The 25739-nt window shown below is 45.9% G+C and overlaps 1 protein-coding gene across 1 annotated transcript in view; it reads left to right on the top strand.

Annotated features, from left to right (window-relative positions):
• Positions 1–6: 6 nt before the first annotated feature.
• The window catches only part of CSTF2 (cleavage stimulation factor subunit 2), a gene marked incomplete in the record, with an annotated part of 26433 nt that continues 700 nt past the window's right edge, over positions 7–25739 (top strand). Inside the window, 10 exon segments of the mRNA XM_073600717.1 lie at positions 7–273; positions 3208–3286; positions 4743–4912; positions 7271–7407; positions 8405–8524; positions 10607–10726; positions 12866–13001; positions 14588–14647; positions 17518–17577; positions 24133–24277. Of these exon segments, the coding sequence (XP_073456818.1) occupies positions 213–273; positions 3208–3286; positions 4743–4912; positions 7271–7407; positions 8405–8524; positions 10607–10726; positions 12866–13001; positions 14588–14647; positions 17518–17577; positions 24133–24277 (1088 nt within the window).

Here is a 25739-nt window from a genome sequence, read left to right as displayed (position 1 = left end):
CTCATACACCTCAGCCCCTGGAGACCCTCATAGTCCATAGACAGACCTGGTCGGTGTGCTCTTCTCTCAGTCTGAGGCGTAGGGGGACACTTTAGTTCCGGAACCTTGTGTCAGTGTCACCCGGAAGTGGAGCAGGGACGGTCACATATGTGCACAGGAAGTCTCGAGGCGGAAGCATTTGTGTGTCGGACCGCGGTGTCTGTGTGTTCACGATGATGGCGGCTCTGAGTGTACGGGACCCGGCGGTGGATAGATCCCTGAGATCGGTGTTCGGTGAGGAGGGGTTTTCATTGTTCGGAGGACAGGGTTATATCCATAGAGCAGTGTGATACTGAGCTCCTCCTCCATGGGGCCCCCAGTGTATAATGGAGATGGGCCCCTGTGTGAGCTCCTCCTCCATGGGGCCCCCAGTATATAATGGAGATGGGCCCCTGTGTGAGCTCCTCCTCCTCCATGGGGCCCCCCAGTGTATAATGGAGATGGGCCCCTGTGTGAGCTCCTCCTCCTCCATGGGGCCCCTCAGTATATAATGGAGATGGGCCCCTGTGTGAGCTCCTCCTCCTCCATGGGGCCCCCAGTGTATAATGGAGATGGGCCCCTGTGTGAGCTCCTTCTCCATGGGGCCCCTCAGTATATAATGGAGATGGGCCCCTGTGTGAGCTCCTCCTCCTCCATGGGGCCCCCAGTGTATAATGGAGATGGGCCCCTGTGTGAGCTCCTTCTCCATGGGGCCCCTCAGTATATAATGGAGATGGGCCCCTGTGTGAGCTCCTCCTCCATGGGGCCACTCAGTATATAATGGAGATGGGCCCCTGTGTGAGCTCCTCCTCCATGGGGCCCCTCAGTATATAATGGAGATGGGCCCCTGTGTGAGCTCCTCCTCCTCCATGGGGCCCCCAGTGTATAATGGAGATGGGCCCCTGTGTGAGCTCCTCCTCCATGGGGCCCCCAGTGTATAATGGAGATGGGCCCCTGTGTGAGCTCCTCCTCCATGGGGCCCCCAGTGTATAATGGAGATGGGCCCCTGTGTGAGCTCCTCCTCCATGGGCCCCCAGTGTATAATGGAGCTGGGGCCCCTGTGCACTGTCCACATAACCCCGCACACAGGGGCCTATTTACATTGATTGCAGTCTGTTAGCACACACATTACCAAAATTTAGGTCAGGATTTCGGGACATTTTGATGTTCCATTCATTTTACCGGGTCACCTCATTACAGCACAACAGAGAAATGTAGATGGGCCCAAACACCTACTGATTGGTGGAGAGGACTGACTTTGACAGGTCACGTGACTAGGCTCTCCTCCTACCAGATCCCCCCCCCCCCCCATGTGACTAGGCTCTCCTCCTACCAGATCCCCCCCCCATGTGACTAGGCTCTCCTCCTACCAGATCCCCCCCCCCCCATGTGACTAGGCTCTCCTCCTACCAGATCCCCCCCCCCATGTGACTAGGCTCTCCTCCTACCAGATCCCCCCCCATGTGACTAGGCTCTCCTCCTACCAGATCCCCCCCCATGTGACTAGGCTCTCCTCCTACCAGATCCCCCCTCCATGTGACTAGGCTCTCCTCCTACCAGATCCCCCCCCCCCCCATGTGACTAGGCTCTCCTCCTACCAGATCCCCCCTCCATGTGACTAGGCTCTCCTCCTACCAGATCCCCCCCCCATGTGACTAGGCTCTCCTCCTACCAGACCCCCCCCCCCCAATGTGATTAGGCTCTCCTCCTACCAGATCCCCCCCCATGTGACTAGGCTCTCCTCCTACCAGATCCCCCCCCATGTGACTAGGCTCTCCTCCTACCAGATCCCCCCTCCATGTGATTAGGCTCTCCTCCTACCAGATCCCCCCCCCCATGTGACTAGGCTCTCCTCCTACCAGATCCCCCCCCCCCCATGTGACTAGGCTCTCCTCCTACCAGATCCCGCCCCCCCATGTGACTAGGCTCTCCTCCTACCAGATCCCCCCCCATGTGACTAGGCTCTCCTCCTACCAGATCCCCCCCCATGTGACTAGGCTCTCCTCCTACCAGATCCCCCCCCCCCCCATGTAACTAGGCTCTCCTCCTACCAGACCCCCCCCCCCCCCAATGTGATTAGGCTCTCCTCCTACCAGATCCCCCCCCATGTGACTAGGCTCTCCTCCTACCAGATCCCCCCCCCCATGTGACTAGGCTCTCCTCCTACCAGACCCCCCCCCCCCCCCAATGTGATTAGGCTCTCCTCCTACCAGATCCCCCCCCCCCCCAATGTAACTAGGCTCTCCTCCTACCAGATCCCCCCCATGTGACTAGGCTCTCCTCCTACCAGATTTATCACACCCCCCCCCCCTACTACCCCACGTGACTAGGCTCTCCTCCTATCAGATTTATCACCCCCCCACTACCCCACGTGACTAGGCTCTCCTCCTATCAGATTTATCACCCCCCCCCACTACCCCACGTGACTAGGCTCTCCTCCTATCAGATTTATCACCCCACCACTACCCCACATGACTAGGCTCTCCTCCTATCAGATTTATCACCCCCCCACTACCCCACGTGACTAGGCTCTCCTCCTATCAGATCCCCCCCAATGTGACTAGGCTCTCCTCCTACTGGATGCCTGATCACCCCAAGTGGCTCTGCTACTAGATACCCCCAACCCCAATGTATCTGAGATTTCCTACCACATTCCCCACCCCTATGTGGCTAAGCTCTTTTTACCCCTCCCAACCATATGACTAGCTTCTTCTCAACCAACACTTCTCAGAAGGAGTAGTATATCTAATAAGGGCTGAGTGACAGCACTTGTCTTCAGCATCAGGTACACTACACTCTGGAGATGAGTGCCGTCATTCAAGAGCCCAGTGCTGCTTTCTTTATACCAAAAATCGAGATGGTCGCCAGTGCTGTGCTGTATCTCCATAACAGGAAGTCCCATAAATTGGGCCTCAGCCTGGGGAGGAGCTGACAGCCATCAGAAACATAAAAATGTGCTTTTGCTGCGCAGTGCGGCCACAAATCAGAACAGGACCTATACTTTAATACACTTGGTCCCCGGGGGGGGGGGGGGGGGGTTGCATTCCACAAGATGAAATGTTATAGTGGTAATACTTTTTTTAATATGTACCCATGCTGGGGACTTGCAGTGAAGATTCGGGTAGACATTAAATAACATTTCCTCATTCTATTCCTTTTATACTAATCATTTCCTCTTTCCTCCCACAGTTGGAAATATTCCCTATGAGGCCACAGAGGAGCAGCTGAAGGATATCTTCTCTGAAGTGGGGCCTGTAGTCAGTTTCAGGTAAAGTATTTCACTATAGGTGATAGAAAAGTATCCATTGGTAATAGACGTGGTGGTGGCGGCGCCGGCGCCCCATCACTGGCTGTGCTATGTGAACGGGCAAACATGGACGGGGGCGGAGCCACAACACTGTGGGGGGGGGGGGGCACACATTTGCGCATCTCCTCTTGTTCTGGGAGTGTGCGCCACACAGCATCACTCCCAGCACAGGGACCGGGGTCTCATCGACAGCCCTGGACCCCGTTCTAATGATCAGGGGGGGCCCCCCTGAAATGGCTGGTTTCCTGGTCACCTGATCGCTGTAATAGCCTCTGATTGGCTATCGCAGTAATCAGTCACTGTGAGGCCCGCCCCTGTGTTTTCTGTCCTCTAAATGGACCCGAGAGATACATTGTATCATTCTCTGGCCTTGCAAGAGATAGTGGAAAAAAAAGTCTGATTTTTAGAAAAGAAAAATTTTAAAAAAATACCTTGATCTAGGTCAGTGTCGGGGTTAGTGTTTGGGTAAAGGTCAGGGTCAGGATTTATTTTTTTTTTAAGCGGAGTTCCACCCACATTTTTCACTCCTCGCCATGCGGCACTAATGTGTATCCTTAAAACGAATCGGCAATTTTTTTTTTTTTTTTTTTCTGTTCACTTACCTGATTTAAGCCTATATCTAATTTCACTTCCTCCTTTAGCGGCCGCGGACGTCATTTCCGATTTTTGCATTGGCTCCTGGGAGATCTTGGTCAGCTTGGCATGGCACTTCTCCCGTAACATTTTAAAGGGGTTGTAAACCCTCGTGTTTTTTCACCTTAATGCATCCTATGCATTAAGGTGAAAAACCACCTGGCAGTGACCGCCCAGTCCCCCAGTTTTACTTACCTGAGCCCCGTATTTCTGTCGGCGGAGACGCGCTCTCCCTCTCTCCATGGGGTCCCAGGTCTTGATTGGATAGACTGATAGCATTGGCTCCCGCTGCTGTCAATCAAATCCAATGACGCGAGCGCCAGGAGGTGGGGGGGGGCAGAGACCGGTATTCATGTCTATGGATGCAAATGCTGGACTCGGGAGCGCGCCCGCAATGTTAACCCCCCCCTGGGGGCCTCAAAGCCTGAAGGCCATCACCGAAAGAAACCTCGTGCTCAAGTAGTCCCCTGTTGGTAATGCACTTGCCACAAAGGAGCTATAAAAAGCCTTGTATCTCCAAACGCCATTAAATGGACTGAAAACAGCCCAATAGTGCTGCCTCATCAGGCGATCGAATACCACCAAAAGAAAGCTCTATTTGTGGGGGGAAAAAAAAGGACGTCAATTTTATTTAAGTACAGCATCGCAGGACCGCGCAATTTTTAAAGCAACGCAGTGTCGTATCGCAACAAATGGCCTGGTCAGAAAGGGGTAAAACCTTCCGGGGGCTGAAGTGGTTAAAAAAACTTAAACTCACCCGTACAAATGTTTTGGATTGTTTCAGGTTGGTGTATGACAGAGAAACTGGAAAACCCAAAGGCTATGGCTTCTGTGAATACCAAGACCAAGAGACGGCCCTCAGCGCCATGCGCAATTTAAACGGGAGGGAGTTCAGCGGGCGCGCTCTACGAGTGGACAACGCAGCCAGCGAGAAGAACAAGGAGGAGCTAAAAAGTTTGTAGATTTTCTTGGTTTGCATTTCATTATATTTGTGGTATACTATTATTATTACTTGAATTTTTTTTATTTTTACACTTTCCCTGCTTAAAATAAAATTTAAAAAAATTTGATGACTTTTATTCCTATTACAAGGAATGTAAACATCCCTTGTAATAGGATCGGTGTGTGACAGGTCCTCTTTATGGAGAGATGTGGGGTCTATAAGACATCTCTCCTCCCAGGCTGGAAACCCTGAGATCAAAAAAAAAAAAATAATAATAATAAACAACGATCTCGGGCTTTCCAGCCGAGTCCCCAGCAATGTTTACTTCCACCGGACGTGACGTCATAACGTCGTGCCCGAGGCCTTCGAGAGTCATAGAGACTGCCGGGGACCATCTGGCCCTTGGTTTCCTCTATGGCTAACTTCTGGCGCCGACAAATTCCCTCTCCGGCTCGCTGATCGCACAGGCGAGCCGGCAGACGCACCGGCGGAAGGGAGGGGAATGTCCCCTCCTGCTGCCTGTAAGAACGATCGAGTGGCTGAACAGCCACTATGAGTGTTCTTATGGTGCAGGGGAATCGCCGGCTGAGAAAATCGATGTCTGAATGATGCCTGCAGCTGCTCCCAGTCGTTCAGATATCCCCACTGAAAGCCCAAGACGTCGTATGACGGCCTGCGGTAGGAAAGTACTTAGATCCTGCCACAAACAGGCGTGTGGAAAGCAGCATATCCCCTCCCGATTGGCTGCTTAGTACAGTGAGGGGGAAAAAAAAGTATTTGAACGGCTGCTGATTTTGTACGTTCGCCCCACTGACAAAGAAACGATCAGTCTATAATTTTAATAGTCGTTTTATTATAACAGTGAGAGACAGAATAACAACAAAAATATCCAGAAAAACACATTTCAAAAAAATTTATACATTGATTTGCATTTTAATGAGTGAAATAAGTATTTGATCCTCTATCAATCAACAAGATTTCTGACTCCCAGGTGTCTTCTATACAGGTAACAAGCTGAGCTTAGGAGCACTCAAAGGGAGTGCTCCTAATCTCAGCTTGTTACCTGTATAAAAGACACCTGTCCACAGAAGCAAATTAGATTCCAATCTCTCCACCATGGCCAAGACCAAAGAGCTGTCCAAGGATGTCAGGGACAGGATTGTAGACCTACACAAGGCTGGAATGGGCTACAAGACCATCGCCAAGCAGCTTGGTGAGAGGGTGACAACCGCTGATGTGATTAATCGCAAATGGAAGAAACACAAAATAACTGTCCATCTCCCTCGGTCTGGGGCTCCATGCAAGGTCTCACCTTGTGAAGTTTCAATGATCATGAGAACGGTGAGGAATCAGCCCAGAACTACACGGGAGAATCTTGTCAATGATCTCTGCTGGGACCATAGTCACCAAGAGAACAATCGGTAACACACTACGCCGTGAAGGACTGAAATCCTGCAGCGCCCCCAAGGTCCCCCTGCTCAAGAAAACACATGTACAGGTCCATCTGAAGTTTGCTAATGAACATCTGAATGATTCAGAGGAGAACTGGGGGAAAGTGTTGAGGTCAGATGAGACAAAAATCCAGCTCTTTGGTATCAACTCAACTCTCCGTGTTTGGAGGAGGAGGAATACTGCCTATGACCCCAAGAACACCATCCCCCACCGTCATACATGGAGGTGGAAACATTATGCTTTCGGGGTGTTTTTCTGCTAAGGACAACTTCACCGCATCAAAGGGGCGATGGACGGGCCCCATGTACCATCAAATCTTGGGTAAGAACCTCCTTCCCCTCAGCCAGGGCCTTGAAAATGGGTCATGGATGGGTATTCCAGCATGACAATGACCCAAAACACACGGCCAAGGCAACAAAGGAGTAAATTAAGAAGAAGCACATTAAGGTCCTGGAGTGGCCTAGTCAGTCTCCAGACCTTAATCCCATAGAAAATATGTGGAGGGAGCTGAAGGTTCGAGTTACCAAATGTCAGCCTGGAAACCTTAATAACTTGGAGAGGATCTGCAAAGAGGACAATTCTTTTGATCATTTCTTTGTTGGTGGACAAATCTATAAAATCAGCAGGGGGTAAAATACTTTTTTCCCCCCTCACTGTAGCTGCTGACGAAGCAATCCATTGCGGATCACAATTCGTCAGCTTGACCCAGAGAAATGTGGCGGCTGTGGCAAGACTTCAGCGGATTCCTGCGGCTAAATGTACCGCTGGTGGTTGTTTGTACAAAGCAGTGATGGACCGTCCTCTAGGACTTTTGAGTTTGCTTTTGATGGTTCATTGTTGTCTGTAATCCATAGCAGCACTGTGTAGTTGAGTGGGCTTTTATTTTGATTGTTTGGTTTTTTTTTTTTTTTTCCTAGGTTTAGGAACCGGTGCCCCCATAATAGAGTCCCCGTATGGCGATCCAGTGTCTCCAGAGGACGCGCCGGAGTCTATAAGCCGAGCCGTTGCCAGTTTACCCCCTGAACAGATGTTTGAACTCATGAAACAAATGAAGGTGAGTAGGACAGAGTTCATTTAGCTCCAAAGTTGAATGTTTTCTTTAGGTGACTCCAAAATATATAGATATATAAATAATAATAATAAAAAAAAAAATTATATATATATATATATATATATATATATATATATATATATATATATATATATATATATATATATTAATATCTCTCCATCTCTCTCTCTATATCTCCCATCTGTCTGTCTGTCTCCATCTCTCTATATCTCCATCGCGCTATATATATAATATATATGTGTGTGTGTGTGATATAGAGATAGATATATATAGAGATAGATAGAAAATATATGGAGAGGGAGAGGGAGAGAGATGGAGAGAGAGAGAGATGGAGATATATCTATATATGGGAGGGCTAGGGGTCTGAGGAAAGAGAAGAGGGCTGGGGGTCAGATTAAGGGGGAGGGGAGGCCTGGGGAAGGCCTAGGGGAGAGGTGCATAGAATTCAGCTCTGTCATTTTTTTTTTTTTTTTTTTTTGGTGGGGTCACTCTTTAAATTCCTATTCTGATCACTGAACCCCTTTAAAAGTAGTTTTGAGATTTGTTAGGGTGATGTGTGACCAGGATTTCTTGCAATGATTCATACACTAAGGTGTACTACATCAGTGGTGATCATCCCTGTCCTCAGGCCCCACTAACAGGCCAGGTTTTATGTATTACCTTGGGGGGAGATGCAGACTAGAATACGGCAATCGCTGAGCAGCAAATGATATCACCTGGGATGTATTTCAGTTATCTTGGCCTGTTAGTGGGTCCCCAGGACAGGGGTTGATGACCACTGGCCTACAGAATATTACTCCAACCAAAGGTATTCATAGGAGTCAATATTTGGAACGCAAATTTCTTTAATGGTTGTCCAACTTTTTTTTTTTTCTTTTTTTTTTTTTTCAGCTTGTCCACAGTGTGAGGGTGAAATAAAGCTTCATACTGTATATTGGGGAACATTTTTAAACAGACTTTTTTTCTTCTCTTTATACAGTTGTGTGTACAGAACAGTCCTCAGGAAGCTCGGAACATGCTGCTGCAGAACCCACAGTTGGCTTATGCTCTCCTTCAAGCACAGGTGGTCATGAGGATTGTGGATCCGGAAATCGCCATGGTAAGAAGCTGCTGAACTGAATCAGTTAAATGTCACTGTTCCTATAGATCAGTGATATGCAATTACACCTCCAGCTGTTGCAAAATTATAAGTCCCATCATGCCTCTGGGTCTCATGCTTGTGGCTGTCGGAGTCTTGCTATGCCTCATGGGATTTGCAGTTCTGCAACAGCTGGAGGTCCGCTAATTGCATATCCCTGCTATAGAGGGTAGTGATTGGTTGGTTGTCTTTAGAGTTTTCATTTTTGTTTAACCTGTACTTTTTTTTTGTTTAAATCAGTATTTTTTGCTAGAAAATGACTTCTAAACATTATACATTATTTTTCTATAGCAAAATATAAAATCTAGTTTAAAATCCTGTGGAACCAATTGCCTTCAGAAGTCACCTAATTTAGTAAATAGAGTCCACCTGTGTGTAATTTCATCTCAGTATAAATACAGCTGCTCTTTGAAGCCCTCAGAGGTTTGTTAGAGAACCTTAGTGCACAAACAGCATCATGAAGGCCAAGGAACACACCAGACAGGTCAGGGATAAAGTTGTGGAGAAGTATAAAGCAGGGTTAGGTTATAAAAAAAATCTCCCAAGCTTTGAACATCTCACAGAGCTCTGTTCAATCCATCATTGGAAAATGGAAAGAGTATGGCACAACTGCAAACCTACACCAATCTCTCCACCATGGCCAAGACCAAAGAGCTGTCTAAGGATGTCAGGGACGAGATTGTAGACCTACAGAAGGCTGGAATGGGCTACAAGACCATCGCCAAGCAGCTTGGTGAGAGAGTGACAACAGTCGGTGTGATTATTCGCAAATAGAAGAAACACAAAATAACTGTCAATCTCCTTCGGTCTGGGGCTCCATGGAAGGTCTCACTTCGTGGAGTTTCAATGATCATGAGTACGGTGAGAAAACAGCCCAGAACTACACGGGAGAATCTTGTCAAGGATCTCAGCTGGGACCATAGTCACCAAGAAAACAATCGGTAACACACTACACCGTGAAGGACTGAAATCCTGGAGCCCCTGCAAGGTCCTCCTGCTCGAGAAATCGCATGTACAGGACCATCTGAAGTTTGATAAGGAACATCTGAATGATTCCGAGGAGAACTGGGGGAAAGTGTTGAGGTCAGATGAGACCAAAATCGAACTCTTTGGTATCTACTCAACTCGCCATGTTTGGAGGAGGAGGAATGCTGCCTATGACCCAAAGAACACCATCCCCCACCGTCATACATGGAGGTGGAAACATGCTTTGGGGGTGTTTTTCTGCTAAGGGGACAGGACAACTTCACCGCATCAAAGGGACGATGGACAGGGCCATGTACCATCAAATCTTGGGTGAGAACCTCCTTCCCTCAGCCAGGGCATTGAAAAATGGGTCATGGATGGATATTCCAGCATGACAATGACCCAAAACACACGGCCAAGGCAACAAAGGAGGGGCTCAAGAAGAAGCACATTAAGGTCCTGGAGTGGCCTAGTCAGTCTCCAGACCTTAATCCCATAGAAAATATGTGGAGGGAGCTGAAGGTTTGAGTTACCAAACGTCAGCCTGGAAACCTCAATGACTTGGAGAGGATCTGCAAAGAGGACAAAATCCCTCCTGAGATGTGTGCAAACCTGGAGGCCAACTCCAAGAAACGTCTGACCTCTGTGATCGCCAACAAGGGTTTTGCCACCAAGTACTAAGTCATGTTTCGCCGGAGGGGATCAAATACTTATTTCACTCATTAAATGCAAATCAATTTATAACTTTTTTTAAATGCGTTTTTCTGGATATTTTTTTTGTTGTTCTGTCTCTCACTGTTATAATAAACCGACCAATAAAATGATAGACTGATCGTTTCTTTGTCAGTGGGATGAACGTACAGGTTGGACTTGATGGACTTGTGTCTTTTTTTTCGACCTCACCTACTATGTACAAAATCAGCAGCCAATCAAATTCTTTTTTTTTTTTTCCCCTCGCTGTATCACTAGTTCTCTTTTGATTGCCCCATGGAGTACTGGCTTTACTGATCATTGCATGCAAATATTATCTTGTGATTCACATTTTCTGTTGCTCAGCTTTGTGTGTTTCTTGCTTAGAAAATCCTTCACCGTCCCACCGTATTGCCAACCATGCTTCCCGGAAGCCAGCAGCCGCCAGGCCAGGGACCCTCTGGACCTCTCAATCAGCAGAATGTTCCTGCCCAGCAGCTACCTGTGGTAAGCCTTATAATAATTTTTTTTCTTCTATCGGTGTAATGTGTTTTTTTTAAATGGTTCTGTTTACACCTACTGAATGACCACCTGCTGTCCACATAACTTGGTTATACGGCGGCAGAGTGGCTCTCCTGCGCCAGATCACGTACATAGTACATGATCCGGCACTTCCGGGTTAGGGGGGCACGCGTGGCGCTTTTGCTGTGATTAGCCACAGCAATAGCCGATCAGCAGGTGCCGGCAAATGGATGTCCACTGGCACCCACTGTTCAGCAAGGACGGTCACAGGGCGGAACTCTGCCTGTTCAGCAAGGACGGTCACAGGACGGAACTCTGCCTGTTCAGCAAGGACGGTCACAGGACGGAACTCTGCTTGTTCAGCAAGGACGGTCACAGGACGGAACTCTGCTTGTTCAGCAAGGACGGTCACAGGACGGAACTCTGCCTATGTACAGAGCATCCTGAAAAGCGCTTCACTTCTTCCACATTCTGTTATGTTATAGCCTTATTCCAAAATGCATTAAATTCATTATTTTCCTCAAAATTCTACAAACAATCCCCCATAATGACAACGTGAAAGAAGTTTGTTTGAAATCTTTGCTAATTTATTGATAATAAAAACCGAAAAAATCACATGTACATAATTATCACAGGCTCCTCCCATGTCCATAGGTATCACAGGCTCCTCCCATGTCCATAGGTATCGCAGGCTCCTCCCATGTCCATGGGTATCGCAGGCTCCTCCCATGTCCATGGGTATCGCAGGCTCCTCCCATGTCCATGGGTATCGCAGGCTCCTCCCATGTCCATGGGTATCGCAGGCTCCTCCCATGTGTCCATGGGTATCGCAGGCTCCTCCCATGTGTCCATGGGTATCGCAGGCTCCTCCCATGTGTCCATGGGTATCGCAGGCTCCTCCCATGTGTCCATGGGTATCGCAGGCTCCTCCCATGTGTCCATGGGTATCGCAGGCTCCTCCCATGTGTCCATGGGTATCGCAGGCTCCTCCCATGTGTCCATGGGTATCGCAGGCTCCTCCCATGTGTCCATGGGTATCGCAGGCTCCTCCCATGTGTCCATGGGTATCGCAGGCTCCTCCCATGTGTCCATGGGTATCGCAGGCTCCTCCCATGTGTCCATGGGTATCGCAGGCTCCTCCCATGTGTCCATGGGTATCGCAGGCTCCTCCCATGTGTCCATGGGTATCGCAGGCTCCTCCCATGTGTCCATGGGTATCGCAGGCTCCTCCCATGTGTCCATGGGTATCGCAGGCTCCTCCCATGTGTCCATGGGTATCGCCGGCTCCTCCCATGTGTCCATGGGTATCGCCGGCTCCTCCCATGTGTCCATGGGTATCGCCGGCTCCTCCCATGTGTCCATGGGTATCGCCGGCTCCTCCCATGTGTCCATGGGTATCGCCGGCTCCTCCCATGTGTCCATGGGTATCGCCGGCTCCTCCCATGTGTCCATGGGTATCGCCGGCTCCTCCCATGTGTCCATGGGTATCGCCGGCTCCTCCCATGTGTCCATGGGTATCGCCGGCTCCTCCCATGTGTCCATGGGTATCGCCGGCTCCTCCCATGTGTCCATGGGTATCGCCGGCTCCTCCCATGTGTCCATGGGTATCGCCGGCTCCTCCCATGTGTCCATAAGTAAAACAGACTTATTATTTATATTATTTTTCACTACATATTTGTTTTTTTTTACCAAATGCAATTTGTGTGTGTATGTATGTGTGTATATATATATATATATATATATATATATATATATATATATATATATATATATATATATATATATATATATATATATATATATATATATATATAATATATACACACACACAAATTGCATTTGGTAAAAAAAAAAAACAAATATGTAGTGAAAAATAAAATATATATATATGATATATGTTTCCTTTAGTGAAGGCGCCGGCACCCCAAGACGATTGACGAATCAGCTAGGGGTTCTGACATCGTGGGATATATATATATAATGTGATATTATCCACTTGTAGCTACATTCATATTTACACATATTGTGCCAGTTGCCAGCGCTGTTTTTTCTATATATGTAGTTTTGTAATGTTATCACTTTTATTTACTATATTGGGCTATTTTTCTTTTTTTTTTCCCGCAGGGACCAATGCATGTGAATGGAGGACCACCAATGATGCAACCTCTCCCTATGCAAGGTGGCATGCAAGGGGGCATGCAAGGTGGCATGCCTGGTCCCATGGTAAACCCCGGACCGGGACCAGGACCAGGACCACAAGGTTGTAAGATTAATTATATTTTACTTTAAAATGTATAAAAAAAAAAATTTTAAAAAATTAGCTTGTGATTGGAGCCGAGAACCATACGTTCCAGTGAATGGACATAAGGCTGCATTCATACCTGGAGTGTTTTCAGCTTGTAAAACGCCCCAAAAAAATCCGAAAAACTACCCAACAAGCAAAATCCTATTAATTTCAATGGCCCCTGTTCACATCTGAGCGTTTTTGTCACCTGAAGCAAAACGCCTGAAGCTCAAAAAAGTCCATGAGCTTCTTTTTTGGGCAGGTTACAGGTGGTTTTTCTGCTTTTTAGATTGGTGACCTTCTGACTGCAAAAATGCGTCAAAATCCGAAGGAATAAAAAACCGCAGTAAAAACGCGCGACTTTCTGGCTGAAAACGAAACGCTCGGGTGTGAATGCAGCCTAAAGCTGTGTATTATTGATCCTATTTACTCTTCGGGGCTGGCCCAGGTACCCGCTCCCACTTCCGGGTAAGATCGCCGCACAGCGATCAATGACATTTCTTCCCACCCCTTACGCGGCCAGGAAGTGAAGCCACAAGGCTTCACTTCCTGTTTCCTTTAGTGAAGGCGCCGGCACCCCAAGCCGATTGACGAATCAGCTAGGGGTTCTGACATCGTGGGATAAGTGTCCTTATATTAACCTCTTTCCATCCGCGCTATAGCCGACTGACGGCTACAGCGCGGACCTACATTGCCGGGAGGCCGTCAATAGACGTCCTCACATTTGCACGTTCCCCGCGCGCCCCCTGTGAGGAGCGCGCGGCGCACTCTGTGATCATCCGAGTCTCATTGACAGATCCCGGCCCTTTACCACGTGATCAGCTGTCGGCCAATGACAGCTGATCACGTGATGTAAACAGAAGATCGGTAATCAGTTTTTTTTTTTGTTTTTTTTTGACAGTGTGAAGAGAAAAAAAAAAGCCGATCAGCTCTGCCCATCAGTGCCGCCTGCCAGTGCCCACCAGTGTATACCAGTGCCACCTATCAATGCCCACATGTACTCAAATAAAATGAATGTCCTCTTTTTTTCAACAAATAGAGCTTTCTTTTTGGTGGTATTTGATCACCTCGGCGGTTTTTTATTTTTATTTTTTTATACTATAAACCAAAAAAAAAAAAGATTTTGAAAAAAAAAAAAGGTTTTACTTTCTGCTTTAAAACAGAAGAGTCTACGCGTTTCAAGCTGATTTTGCGCTGACTCGTGTCGTGAGTAAGCGCTACATCAGCGTGAAATGCGTAGACTCTCTTTGCAGCCCCTGCTTCAATTTAAACGCCTTGCACTTCATACGAGCAGTGGCCGTCAGGATGCACGTCTAAAAGGATGCTAGGAATGTGTTTATTTTCCTATAACACTCAAGATGGGGTTTTCTGACATTTACAGGAGCCTGCTGGCTCCTCCCACCAAACTTGATCTTACTGAGGAGCAAAGGCAGCAGAATGACCCAGTGACTCGAGAGAAGTATTTTTTTTTTTTTGGGGGGGGGAGACAAGTAAAGGTATTGTATACTTGCATTATACATCTGCTTTAAATCTCAGAGATTATAGTCTTTCTTCTATTGTAGGAGTCTTACAGCCCCAAGGGATGCCTCCGGGACCAGGAATGTCTATGGAGAGACCTCAAGGTAAAAATCGATGAATGAATATTTGGTTGCAGGGAGATGTGCTCTCTAGAGCAGTATCTGGATGGGGGGAGGGGTAATCTGTGAGTGACCCCCCCCCCCCCCAAAAAAAAAAAAAAAAAAAAACATTTTCAGGCATAACATCCGTACTTGTGATTGAAAGTAGGAACCAGGAAGTGTTCGGCTTCATTTGAGGAATTCCTGGTTCTCGTTCATCCCGTGCCGCCTCCTCTTCTTACATTTTAGAAGTAATATTTTGTCATTGAGAAGATCTTCTGAAGTAGTCAGACCTGGTGAGGTCGCTCTTCTGAAATCAGTTTGGACCATGGGTGCTCAACTAGACCCCCCCCCCCCCCAAGCTGTTGGGGAACTGCAAGTTCCTCCTGCCTTTTGGTAGTCATGCTTGTAACGGTCAGCCTTGCAATGTCTCATGAGACTTGTAGTCCGACAACAGCTGAGGGGGACTACTTCCCGCCCAAGGTACGTCTTATGATGTCCTGGACTTTGGGGGTATCTGGATGATGGGTGCAGCTGCAGGCATCGTCCAGATTACATCTTGTTCGGTCGGTCGATTCTCTGCACCATAAGAACAATCATAGCGGCAGTTCAGCCGCTTGATCATTCTTACAGGTGGTGGGAGCCCTCCGGTGCTTCCCCCGGCTTGCCTGTGCGATAGGAGAGCCGGAGAACGATTTAGTCGCCACTGGAAGTTGAGCATAGAGATTTCTGGTGATCCAGATGATCCCCAGTCAATCTCTATGACCCTTGGAGTCCTGGGCGCGGCGTCATGACGTCACGTCCGCGGCGTCATGACGTCACGTCCGCGGCGTCATGACGTCACGTCCGGGCCGGCAGATGAAAACCAAAGCCGGGGACTCGGCTAGAAAGGCCAAGACAGTTCATTTTATTTATTTTTTTGGATCTCGGTCTTTGCAGCCTGGCGATTTGGTATCTTATAGACCTCACATCTCTCCAAGAAGAGGACTTGTCATGCCCTATTCCTATTACAGGGAATGTTTACATTCCTAGTAATAGAAATAAAAGTGATAAAAAAAAAAAATGTAAAGAGGAAATCTAAAAATAAATAAAGGTAAAAGGAACAATATTAATCACTTAAAGACAGAGCCTCGTTATATATATATATATATATATTTTTTTTTTTAACATCATAGAGAATAAAATGGCAGTCGTTGCAATACTTTCTGTCACACCAAATTTGCGCAGCGGTCTTACAAGCGCATTTTTTTTTTTTTTTTTAAATCTTTAGTTAAAAGCCTAGTATTATCACTGATCTTTGTATTATTGCCACTGTTGATGTCAGTGGCAGTTCGTCTGTTCGTGTCAGATTGGACGCCACACTATATCAGTACCATTATAAGTCCTGCTGATTACCACCATTATTATAAAATCGATATATACCTTAGTTTGCAGACCCTATAACTTTCACACAAACCAATCAATATACACTTACTGGGGGTTTTTTTTGTTTGGTTTTACAAATGACATGTAATACAATACATTTTGGCTACAAGTGATGAAAACATATATATATTTTTTTTTTCATCGACTGTTTTATTGCAGAAAGAGGAAAATATATATATTTATGCGTTTTTTGGAAAAGACAAAGTTTCACGAATTAAAAACAATAAAGTTATCCCTATATGAATATAAACAAACATATATATTTATACTTTTTTTTTTTTTTTTTATTATTATTGTTTACTATATACCGGTATTTTACAGAAAGTCGAAAAAATTGAAAAAGTGTGTGTATGTATATATGTGTGTGTGTATATATGTATGTATATGTGTGTGTGTGTGTGTATATGTATGTATATGTGTATGTGTGTGTGTGTGTGTGTATGTGTGTGTATGTATATGTATATATATATATATACATATATACACACATATAAATATTAATATTCATTAGAATATATATATATATATATATATATATATATATATATATATATAATTTTTACATTATTATAAATATATTCTAATGAGGAAGTGTAAAAAAATTGAGAAAAAAAAAAAAGTTTAAATTTAAAATGAGTAATAAAATATTTTTTTTTTAAAAGTACCCCCCCCACAGTGCTCATGCGCAAATGCTAACCCGCATGTAGGTCTCTCACACATGAGTAAATGGCAATCGCACTACACGTGAGGTATCGCCATGAACGTTTAACTCTAAACTGGTAACCTGTAATGGCTATTAAAGTGTCACAAATGTCACCATTTCACGGGCCTACATAATTATAAAATCTTGACACTTGATGCAACATCATCTTTTATATTTTACCAAAAAAATTGGGTATTGTGTTTGTATGCATTAGAGTGTATAATTTTTTTTTTTTTTTTTTTCCCAGAAAAATTTTGAGTTTGATAAACCGCTCTGCTATTCAAATATCAGGCGAAATAAAAAAAAATTGCAACAACCACCATTTTATTCTCCAGGGTCTTTGCTTTCGGAAAATATATACAGTAATGGTTTGGAAGTTCTAAGTAATTTTATTAGCATAAATGCTAATTTTTAATGTTATGAAGTGAGAAATGTCAAAATTGGCCCGGACGCAAAGTGGTTAAAGCAGCACGCCTGCTATTTGATCTGCAAGATGTTGAATTTTCAAGACTTTTTTTGGTTTTATTTTTTAATTAATTTTTATTTTAATTTTTTTTTATTGGTTTAATTTATTCTCTAATTAACATACTTTTTTGATTGACATGGTACTGAGTAGACTTGTGTATATGGTTTGTGACTTTCCTCTTCTGTCCTGCGTTTAGTATGCCAATACTTCTTTTTTTTTTTTCTTTTTCTTTTCATGTTATAAATGTGTCTTGGTCTTTTTTTTTCATGCTGTCCATGGAAGGAAGCATGCAGCACTCTCCAGTGCCCCCATCTGGTCCTGCTCCAGTAGAGAGAGTATCAGGTACCTGACTGTGTGTGGGGAACCAGTGACTGCAGGAACCCTCCTTCCATTATAGACCTGGTTCTGCTGTGTGATTACCCCATTTACCTGTGTGGCTAGATCAGCCGTCTCCAAACTGTGGACCACAGGCCAGATGCGGCCCTGTGCTTGCCTTTTATTCATCCCTTGGGGGACTATTCCTCCCCCTGACCCCCAAAAATGGGACCCCCCCCCTCCCAGGGGGCACCAGCGGTGGGGCGCTCTCCCCCTCCCAGGGGGCACCAGCGGTGGGGCGCTCTCCCCCTCCCAGGGGGCACCAGCGGTGGGGCGTTCTCCCCCTCCCAGGGGGCACCAGCGGTGGGGCGCTCTCCCCCTCCCAGGGGGCACCAGCGGTGGGGCGCTCTCCCCCTCCCACGGGCCCAGCGGTGGGGCGCAGAGCAGGGGATCTGCTGAACGAGGGTACTAATGAGGTGGGGATCTTCTGAGCGGGGGTGCCGATGAGGTAAGGATCTTCTGAGCGGGGGTGCCGCTGAGGTAAGGATCTTCTGAGCGGGGGTGCCGCTGAGGTGGGGTTCTACTGGGCCCCTTTCAAACAAATCAAAAATCAGCACACAAGAGCATTTGCCAATCTTCATTAAAGCTTCAAAAAAGCATCTCTGAAGCATTAAAAAAAGCATGTTGAAGTGGTTAGCGCTTTTATTGTGCGGTTAAAGTTGAAGCAAAGTGTAAATGAGCCCATAAGGAGGATCCCGGATCTATTTCTCACTTCCCAGTCCTGCCCTGGACACACCCTCTAATCTATGGCTGTCTGACTCTAGCAGTTTGTGATCTCCAGTGATGACACGGGTGCACTGCAACATAAAAACCACCATGCAATCCTTCCTAGCAGTGCAGCAATGGACTGGATACAAAGGGACACTGTCTCCTGCCCACTCAGGACCTCCCGATAGCTCACCCCTCCAGCATAGGATTATTATTATTATACAGAGTTTATATAGCGCCAACTGTTTGCGCAATATAAAGGGGGACAGTACAATTATAATACGTTTTAATACAGAACGAATAGGAGGGCCCTGCCCATTGAGCTTACAATCTAAAGGATCCACACTTCCTCGCCACTTCCCATCTGCATCCTGTATTTTTCAGTGCCAGCGCTTACCCAGATGACATCCCTGCTCTACCATGTGATGGAGGGCTGGCGACTTGGACCCAAGGTCACATGATCCCCCCCCCCCCCCATAATCAGTGGTAACCCCCCCGTCTCTGCTGATCCCACACTCAGTAATAAGCCCCATCTTTGATCCCCCCACTCAGTAGTAACCCCCAGCTCTGCTGGTCCTCTGGTTTGCTGATTCTCTTCTTTCTCTGGTTTCAGCTTTCCTGCTCCCGCAGGAGCTCCCACCCTGCGCACCACATGTGGCATTGCTAGTTTCTTTTTCTTCGGTTCCCCAGCTCTGCTGATCCCCTGCTCAGTAGTAACCCCCAGCTTTGCTGATTTTTTTTTTTCTCTCTCTCTCTTCTCTTCTCTCCTCTCTATTCTCTCTCTCTGTTCTCATTCGCTCTCGCTCTCTCTCTCTCTCTCTCTCTCTCTCTCTCTCTCTCTCTCTCGCTATTCTCTCTCTCTCTCTCGCTATTCTCTCTCTCTCTCTCTCGCTATTCTCTCTCTCTCTCTCTCTCGCTATTCTCTCTCTCTCTCTCTCGCTATTCTCTCTCTCTCTCTCTCGCTATTCTCTCTCTCTCTCTCTCGCTATTCTCTCTCTCTCTCTCTCGCTATTCTCTCTCTCTCTCTCTCGCTCTTCTCTCGCTCTTCTCTCGCTCTTCTCTCGCTCTTCTCTCGCTCTTCTCTCGCTCTTCTCTCGCTCTTCTCTCGCTCTTCTCTCGCTCTTCTCTCTCTCTCTCGCTCCTCTCTCTCTCTCTCTTCTCGCTCTTCTCTCGCTCTCTCTTCTCGCTCTTCTCTCGCTCTCTCTTCTCGCTCTTCTCTCGCTCTCTCTTCTCGCTCTTCTCTCGCTCTTCTCTCGCTCTCTCTTCTCGCTCTTCTCTCGCTCTCTCTTCTCGCTCTTCTCTCGCTCTCTCTTCTCGCTCTTCTCTCGCTCTCTCTTCTCGCTCTTCTCTCGCTCTCTCTTCTCCTCCTCCGGTCCCCCAGCTCTGCTGATCCTTTGTCGCTCAGTCCTCTCTCTCTGGTCCCAACTCACCTTCCACTATAGCGTTCCCATGTTGCTCGTGTACTGCTTCAGTCCGGTCCCCGCTCACCTTCCTGCTGCTCCACACTGGACACCAGATGTGATGTCTCTGCACCAGACACACCCAGAATATACACACATGAACCGGAAGTGACTGCTGATGTATTTCAGTTTTGCTTGTTGGTTTCCCAGTGCATCCTGGGATATCTCATACCAAAAATACCCCCCAAAACAAAAATCAAAGCTAAAGCTGAATAAAAGCCCGCCACCCCAGGTGCTGTAAGTGAGCGTTGTCATAGACTTCTACGGAGGCTTTGGCCGTCGTAGACTTCTACGGAGGCTTTGGAGATGCTTTGAAGCACCAAGAAAGTGACATGGGGATAATTTTTTAAGCAAACGCAACATGTGACCAGGACTGTAATCCTGGGATATCTCATACCAAAAATACCCCCCAAAACAAAAATCAAAGCTAAAGCTGAATAAAAAGCCACCCCAGGTGCTGTAAGTGAGCGTTGTCATAGACTTCTACGGAGGCTTTGGCCGTCGTAGACCTCTATGGAGGCTTTGGCCGTCGTAGACCTCTATGGAGGCTTTGGCCGTCGTAGACCTCTATGGAGGCTTTGGCCGTCGTAGACCTCTTCGGAGGCTTTGGCCGTCGTAGACTTCTACGGAGGCTTTGGCCGTCGTAGACTTCTACGGAGGCTTTGGAGATGCTTTGAAGCACCAAGAAAGTGACATGGGGATAATTTTTTAAGCAAACGCAACATGTGACCAGGACTGTAAGGTGGCCATTTTATTTAGCAACAGGAGCCTTGATTGGCACTTTAAAAAAGTCATGTCCAATGCCACATTTTAAAGCAAATGTAAATGACCCATAAGTGTGCCTTGGACAGTTATCTGGAATCTCATGCAGTGAGCGTTTTGGTGATGCCCGGCTAAACATACCCGCCCCCCTCCCCCTCAATCCCACAATGCCCTGCCCGGGTCATAAGCTACCTATCACTGAACAATCATCACCACATTAGGAGTTTGGTAAACCTACTAACCGGTTGTCTCCTTTTCGTGACTTTGGACTTGCAGCGCTCGCGCTGAATCTGCACCGTGATTGGCTGACATTTTCCTGCATTGCAAAAGAACCTTCTGTGTAACTTTTTTTTAATGTTGCGACTCCCCACAGACTTAAAATCGCACGTACAAAATCCGCTGCATGACCTGCAATCCATACTTTTATGCTTTGTCTGCCATTATCTGCATGTGTATGTGTGTAAATATTTGTACAATTTATTTTATATTCACTGATATGCTTTTACAGGGAGTATGGTGATTAATTAAAAAATTATACAGAACATTTATTATTATTATTAGGGATGCACCAATACCGGTGCCGATACTAAGTGTTTGCACGAGTATCCCAAGTGCTCCCGGTAACAATACTTTTGTGGTGCGATTTGTGTCAATTTAAAATGAATGGGCGCAAATCGCACTACAAAGAATCGCGTGCAATATTCCCCCCCCCCCCCCACACTGCTTCTGTGTGTAGAAATAAATTATTGCGCCATCTAGTGGGCAGTTTAAATTTTTTTTTTTTTTTTTTTTTTTTTAGAACTCTCAGTACATAGAGCCTGCATGCACAGGACACTGGAGGTGCTCACAGAGCTGGAGGAGATGTCGAGGTGATCCGCCCCCTCAAGCTGACGTCACTTCTGCCCTGTACAGGCGCAGCCTCGGAACGTCTCCTCCAGCCCTGTGAGCACCTCCAGCGGCCCTGATTTGCTACCGTCGGCTGAGCCGGCCACTTATGTGGATTATTTAGCATGTGGACAGATATGTACTGTGAGTTTTCTAAAAAAAAAATTAAAAAATAAACTGTCCACTAGATGGCACTTTTCCCTTTTTTTTTTTTTTTTTTTTATATACACGCGCATGCAGGTAGTGGGGAAAATCACATGCGATTCTTTCCAGTGCGATTTGCACCAATTGTTTTCTGTATTGCCGCAAATCACACCACACAATATCGGTGCTCTGTATCGGCAAGTACTTGACCAAAAGTATCAGTGCAACCCTCATTATTATTATTATTATTATTATTATTATTATTATTATTATAACATTATAATAAAAAGAAATATGAACAATATTATATAATATTTTTTCATATTTTTATTATTCATATAATTATTATTCATGTTCATATCATTATTCATATTATTATTATTATTATTATTATTATTATTACTATTATTACTATTATATAATTATAATAAAAAATTATTATGAATAATAATATATAATAGTAGTAGTAATATTATTTCATAATATATTTTTATTATTCATATAATTATTATTCATGTTTATATCATTATTTATATTAATATTATATATCTGTATATGTGTGTGTATATATAAAGAAATAAAAAAAAATGAGGGAAAATCCAAACTTTAAGAGTTGTCACTAGAACAAGGGGTGATAGGAAATCGGGGACACCTGTTCCTATTAATATTATACAGGATTTCTGTATTGACAGTTTGTGCAGTGCTCTACCTTTATAAAGGGGTGACCGCACAGGTACAGTACAATACAAGAGGGTTAGGAGGGCTCTGCTCATGGGAGCTTTTAATCTAATAGCCTAATAATGACCAATAAGATGGAAATTTCTACAGGACAGGAAGTGAAGGTAAATCTCTCTACATACATAACATACACCTTTTTAGGCAGACCCTTCATGGCAAATGGAAGGTTTTTTTTGCCTACCTCAATTCCTATTCCTCAATACAAACAAATCTTGGTCCCAGCCTCTGACACTTCCGGGAGGCACAGGGGAAACCACCATGGGCGCTCGAAATCCTGCAAGAACACGCTCGGGGAATGGGGTGGAATGTGTTCCTGCTGGAGTTCTAGCTCTGGCAGGAAGCATGTTGATGTCATTTGAGCCCCCACAAGTGTCGAAGCTGGAGCTCCTTTCCCCCCTATGTTTTTTTTTTTTTTTTTTTCTAGAATTGTTTTGTGTCTTTTTTTTTTGTTTGTTTGTTTTTTTTTTTTTTTTTGTTTTTGTTTATGGTTTTCCCTTTGCGCCCCCCCTATTTTTATTTATTTATTTTTCTTTCTTTTTGCAGAATTGTTTATGGTTTTTTCTTTCTTTCTTTCTCTTTCTTTCTTTTAGAATTGTTTTGACTTTTCCTTTCCCTTTTTTTTTTTTTTTTTTCCGTAGAAATGCTTAGAGCTTTCCCTTTCCCCTCTTCCCTTTTATTTTTTTATTTTATTTTTGTAGAATTGTTTATGGTTTTCCCTTTCCCCCCTTTTTTTTTCTTCTTTCTTTTTTGTAGAATTGTTTTGACTTTTTTTTCCTTTCCTTTTTTTTATTTATTTTTTTTTTTTTTCGTAGAAATGCTTAAAGCTTTCCCTTCTTCCTCTTCTTCCTCTTCCTTTTTTTTTTTTTTTTTTTTGTACAATTGTATATGGATCTCCCTTTCCTGGTTTTTGTTTTTTCTTTTATTTGGCTTGGTATCTTTACAGCCTTTGGGTCATTAAAGCCCACCCCTTTTTTTCTTTTACATTTTTTTTTAACAGCTCTTTGGGGGTTGGTGACAAGTCGGGGGTCTTAGACCCCCCCCCCCAACGTCTCCCTTTTGGGGCAGAGAACGAGATTGAGGACACAGATTCCTTAATCCTTAGTCTGGTGCAGCATGAATGAACAGGAAGCACTCCATACAGAGGTTCCCTGTTCATTCCTTTTATTCCTCAGTCTTTTTTTATTCCTCAGTCTTTTTTTTAATTCCTCAGTCTTTTTTTTTTATTCCTCCATCTTTTATTCCTCAATCCTTTCTCTGCTGCAGAGTGAATGAACAGGAAGCACTCCATACAGAGGCTCCCTGTTCATTCATAAACTAAAGCATTTGTAAACACAGAGAGGGCTACAGGGAGATTGCAGAGAGATTGATTTCAGTTACTGTGCCCACCTCTGCTGCTTTGACCCCCCCCCCCCCGTTGAACTTATGGGGCCTGGGCCATGCTCAGGAGGGCAAGTGCTACCCCCTTTATCGGCGGCCCTGGTTCAAGCTATGTAAAGGGACGCCAGGGCAGGCGGAAAGGGGTTAAAGTCGTTTGTCTTGGGTGGGCAGGGAGCTGGCGGACTTTTTCATTTGCCACGGCAGGGTCCTCTTTAATGATCAACCTATGTGGATGGGTTTGATTCGGAACTTCTATGTTTCTAGATAAAAAGAAAAATCCTTCTGCCCGTGTTTGGTTGGATCTTAATTATTGGGGGGGGGTTAATCATTAATCTTGGGAAGACGTGGTGAAAATGATATTAGACATTCTTTTCCTTGCATGTAAACGCACAATACATATTGAAAGAGAGCAAACTAATCTTACGCATGCCTCTATCTCTAAACCTAGGTCCTATCCCGGATCCTCGAGCCCCCGTACAGAGAGGCCCTCCCCCGCAAGTCGGCATTCCACCCCGCGGTCTTCTTGGAGATGGTCCCAATGACCCAAGAGGAGGAACTCTGCTCACCGTCACAAGTGACGAACAGCCAATCGGGTAAGTCGAGAGAGAGTTGAAACTGAACTGCAGGAGTTTAGCCACTTTGTACTGTTCGGGATCATAGTGCATGCCACCCCGTGGACTTATTTATTTATTAACCGCTTGATGTCATGTGACTTCAAGTGGTTGTACCGGGATGATATGCAGCTGTAGGCATCACCCTGGTACCGTTTTTTTTTTTTTTTTTTTTTTTTTTTTACAGCTGAAGGTCAGCTCTCTTGCAATTGCAATCAGAGCGGCTAACTAGCTGCTGGATTGCTATTACAAGCAGCAGGAGGGGGGCGGGTGCCCCTCTCCCTCCCGCCCCCTACAGCGGATTTGCTCAGGCTCTCTCCCGTCACCACCGGGAACGCCTGAGCGACCAGCTGGCACGTCCGCCTTCTAGTCAGACACCCAAACAAAAGCTTTGATCGAATCTCCGCTCTGATAACCCGGAATCGATGACCGTGACATCACGTCCGGTTTACCCAGGGATGTCAACGGCGCCATTTTTTTTTTTTAACCACTTTGTTGTACGTCGGTACTTTGGCGTTTAAATACCGTTGTTATTGCAGCAGATAGCGGCCATTACCCCAGGATTTTTAAAAACGGCGGGCGGTCCGCTTTCGGATAAAAGTGGTCTCTGCTGCGGATTCGCCGCAAGATCGCTTTTATCGGTGGTGGGAGAGGTGCCCACCCCCCCCCTCCCCGCCGCTCCCCAGTGGTCTCCGCCGCTTACCAGAGCGGTTGGTAGCCGCGGAGACAATCGGGTCCTTTCCCCTGTGAGGCATGGAGTTGAGTGAGGGAATGATGGCTCCCCACTCGGCTGTATACCATTGGATGACAGAAGCGACGTCAAATTTCACTTCCGCCCAATGGTCTTAAAGGGGAAGTTTTTTTTTAATTTTTCACAAAATACAAAGGCGCCTGTGAATGAACAGCAGAGGGAGATCCTGTATAGGAAAGCCGCGTCCCTCTTTTTAGAGCACCGGGAGTGTAGTGATAGCTGTACTGCTGGCGTTCACTGAATCTGTTGTAAATAAGGGAAGTTCAAGGGGTGGCATGCACCTCATTGGACTAGGCTTATAGTAAGCCAGCAGATTTTCCGAAGCGGCTGGATTTAAGCTTTAACCACATGATCGACCAGCGACATACCGGTACGTCGCTGGGCTTTGAGTGGTTATACCGGGGTGATACCTACTTTTTTTTTTTTTTTTTTTTTTTTTTTCTTCATCCATCCGATGGTCAGTTTTCTTGTTAAAGCGATCCTAACAGCTAATAAGCTGCTGGATTGCTTTTAAAAGCCGCAGGGGGGGCTGTCCCCGTTCTCCTGCCTCCTGCCACGTCCCTCCCAAACTCTCTCGTCCCACCAGGGGGAACCCGAGAGTGCAGCCGGCAGTTCCGCCAGTTTACCATAGAGCTGATCAGAGACTGAATGGCCCCGATCATCTCTATGGTCCAAGAAACTGGAAGCGATGAG

The sequence above is a fragment of the Aquarana catesbeiana genome, linkage group LG09, assembly GCF_042186555.1.
Source record: "Aquarana catesbeiana isolate 2022-GZ linkage group LG09, ASM4218655v1, whole genome shotgun sequence".
NCBI classification, from domain to species: domain Eukaryota; kingdom Metazoa; phylum Chordata; class Amphibia; order Anura; family Ranidae; genus Aquarana; species Aquarana catesbeiana.
The sequence above is the reverse complement of the archived record's forward strand: the minus strand, read 5'-3'. Positions and strand labels throughout refer to the sequence as shown.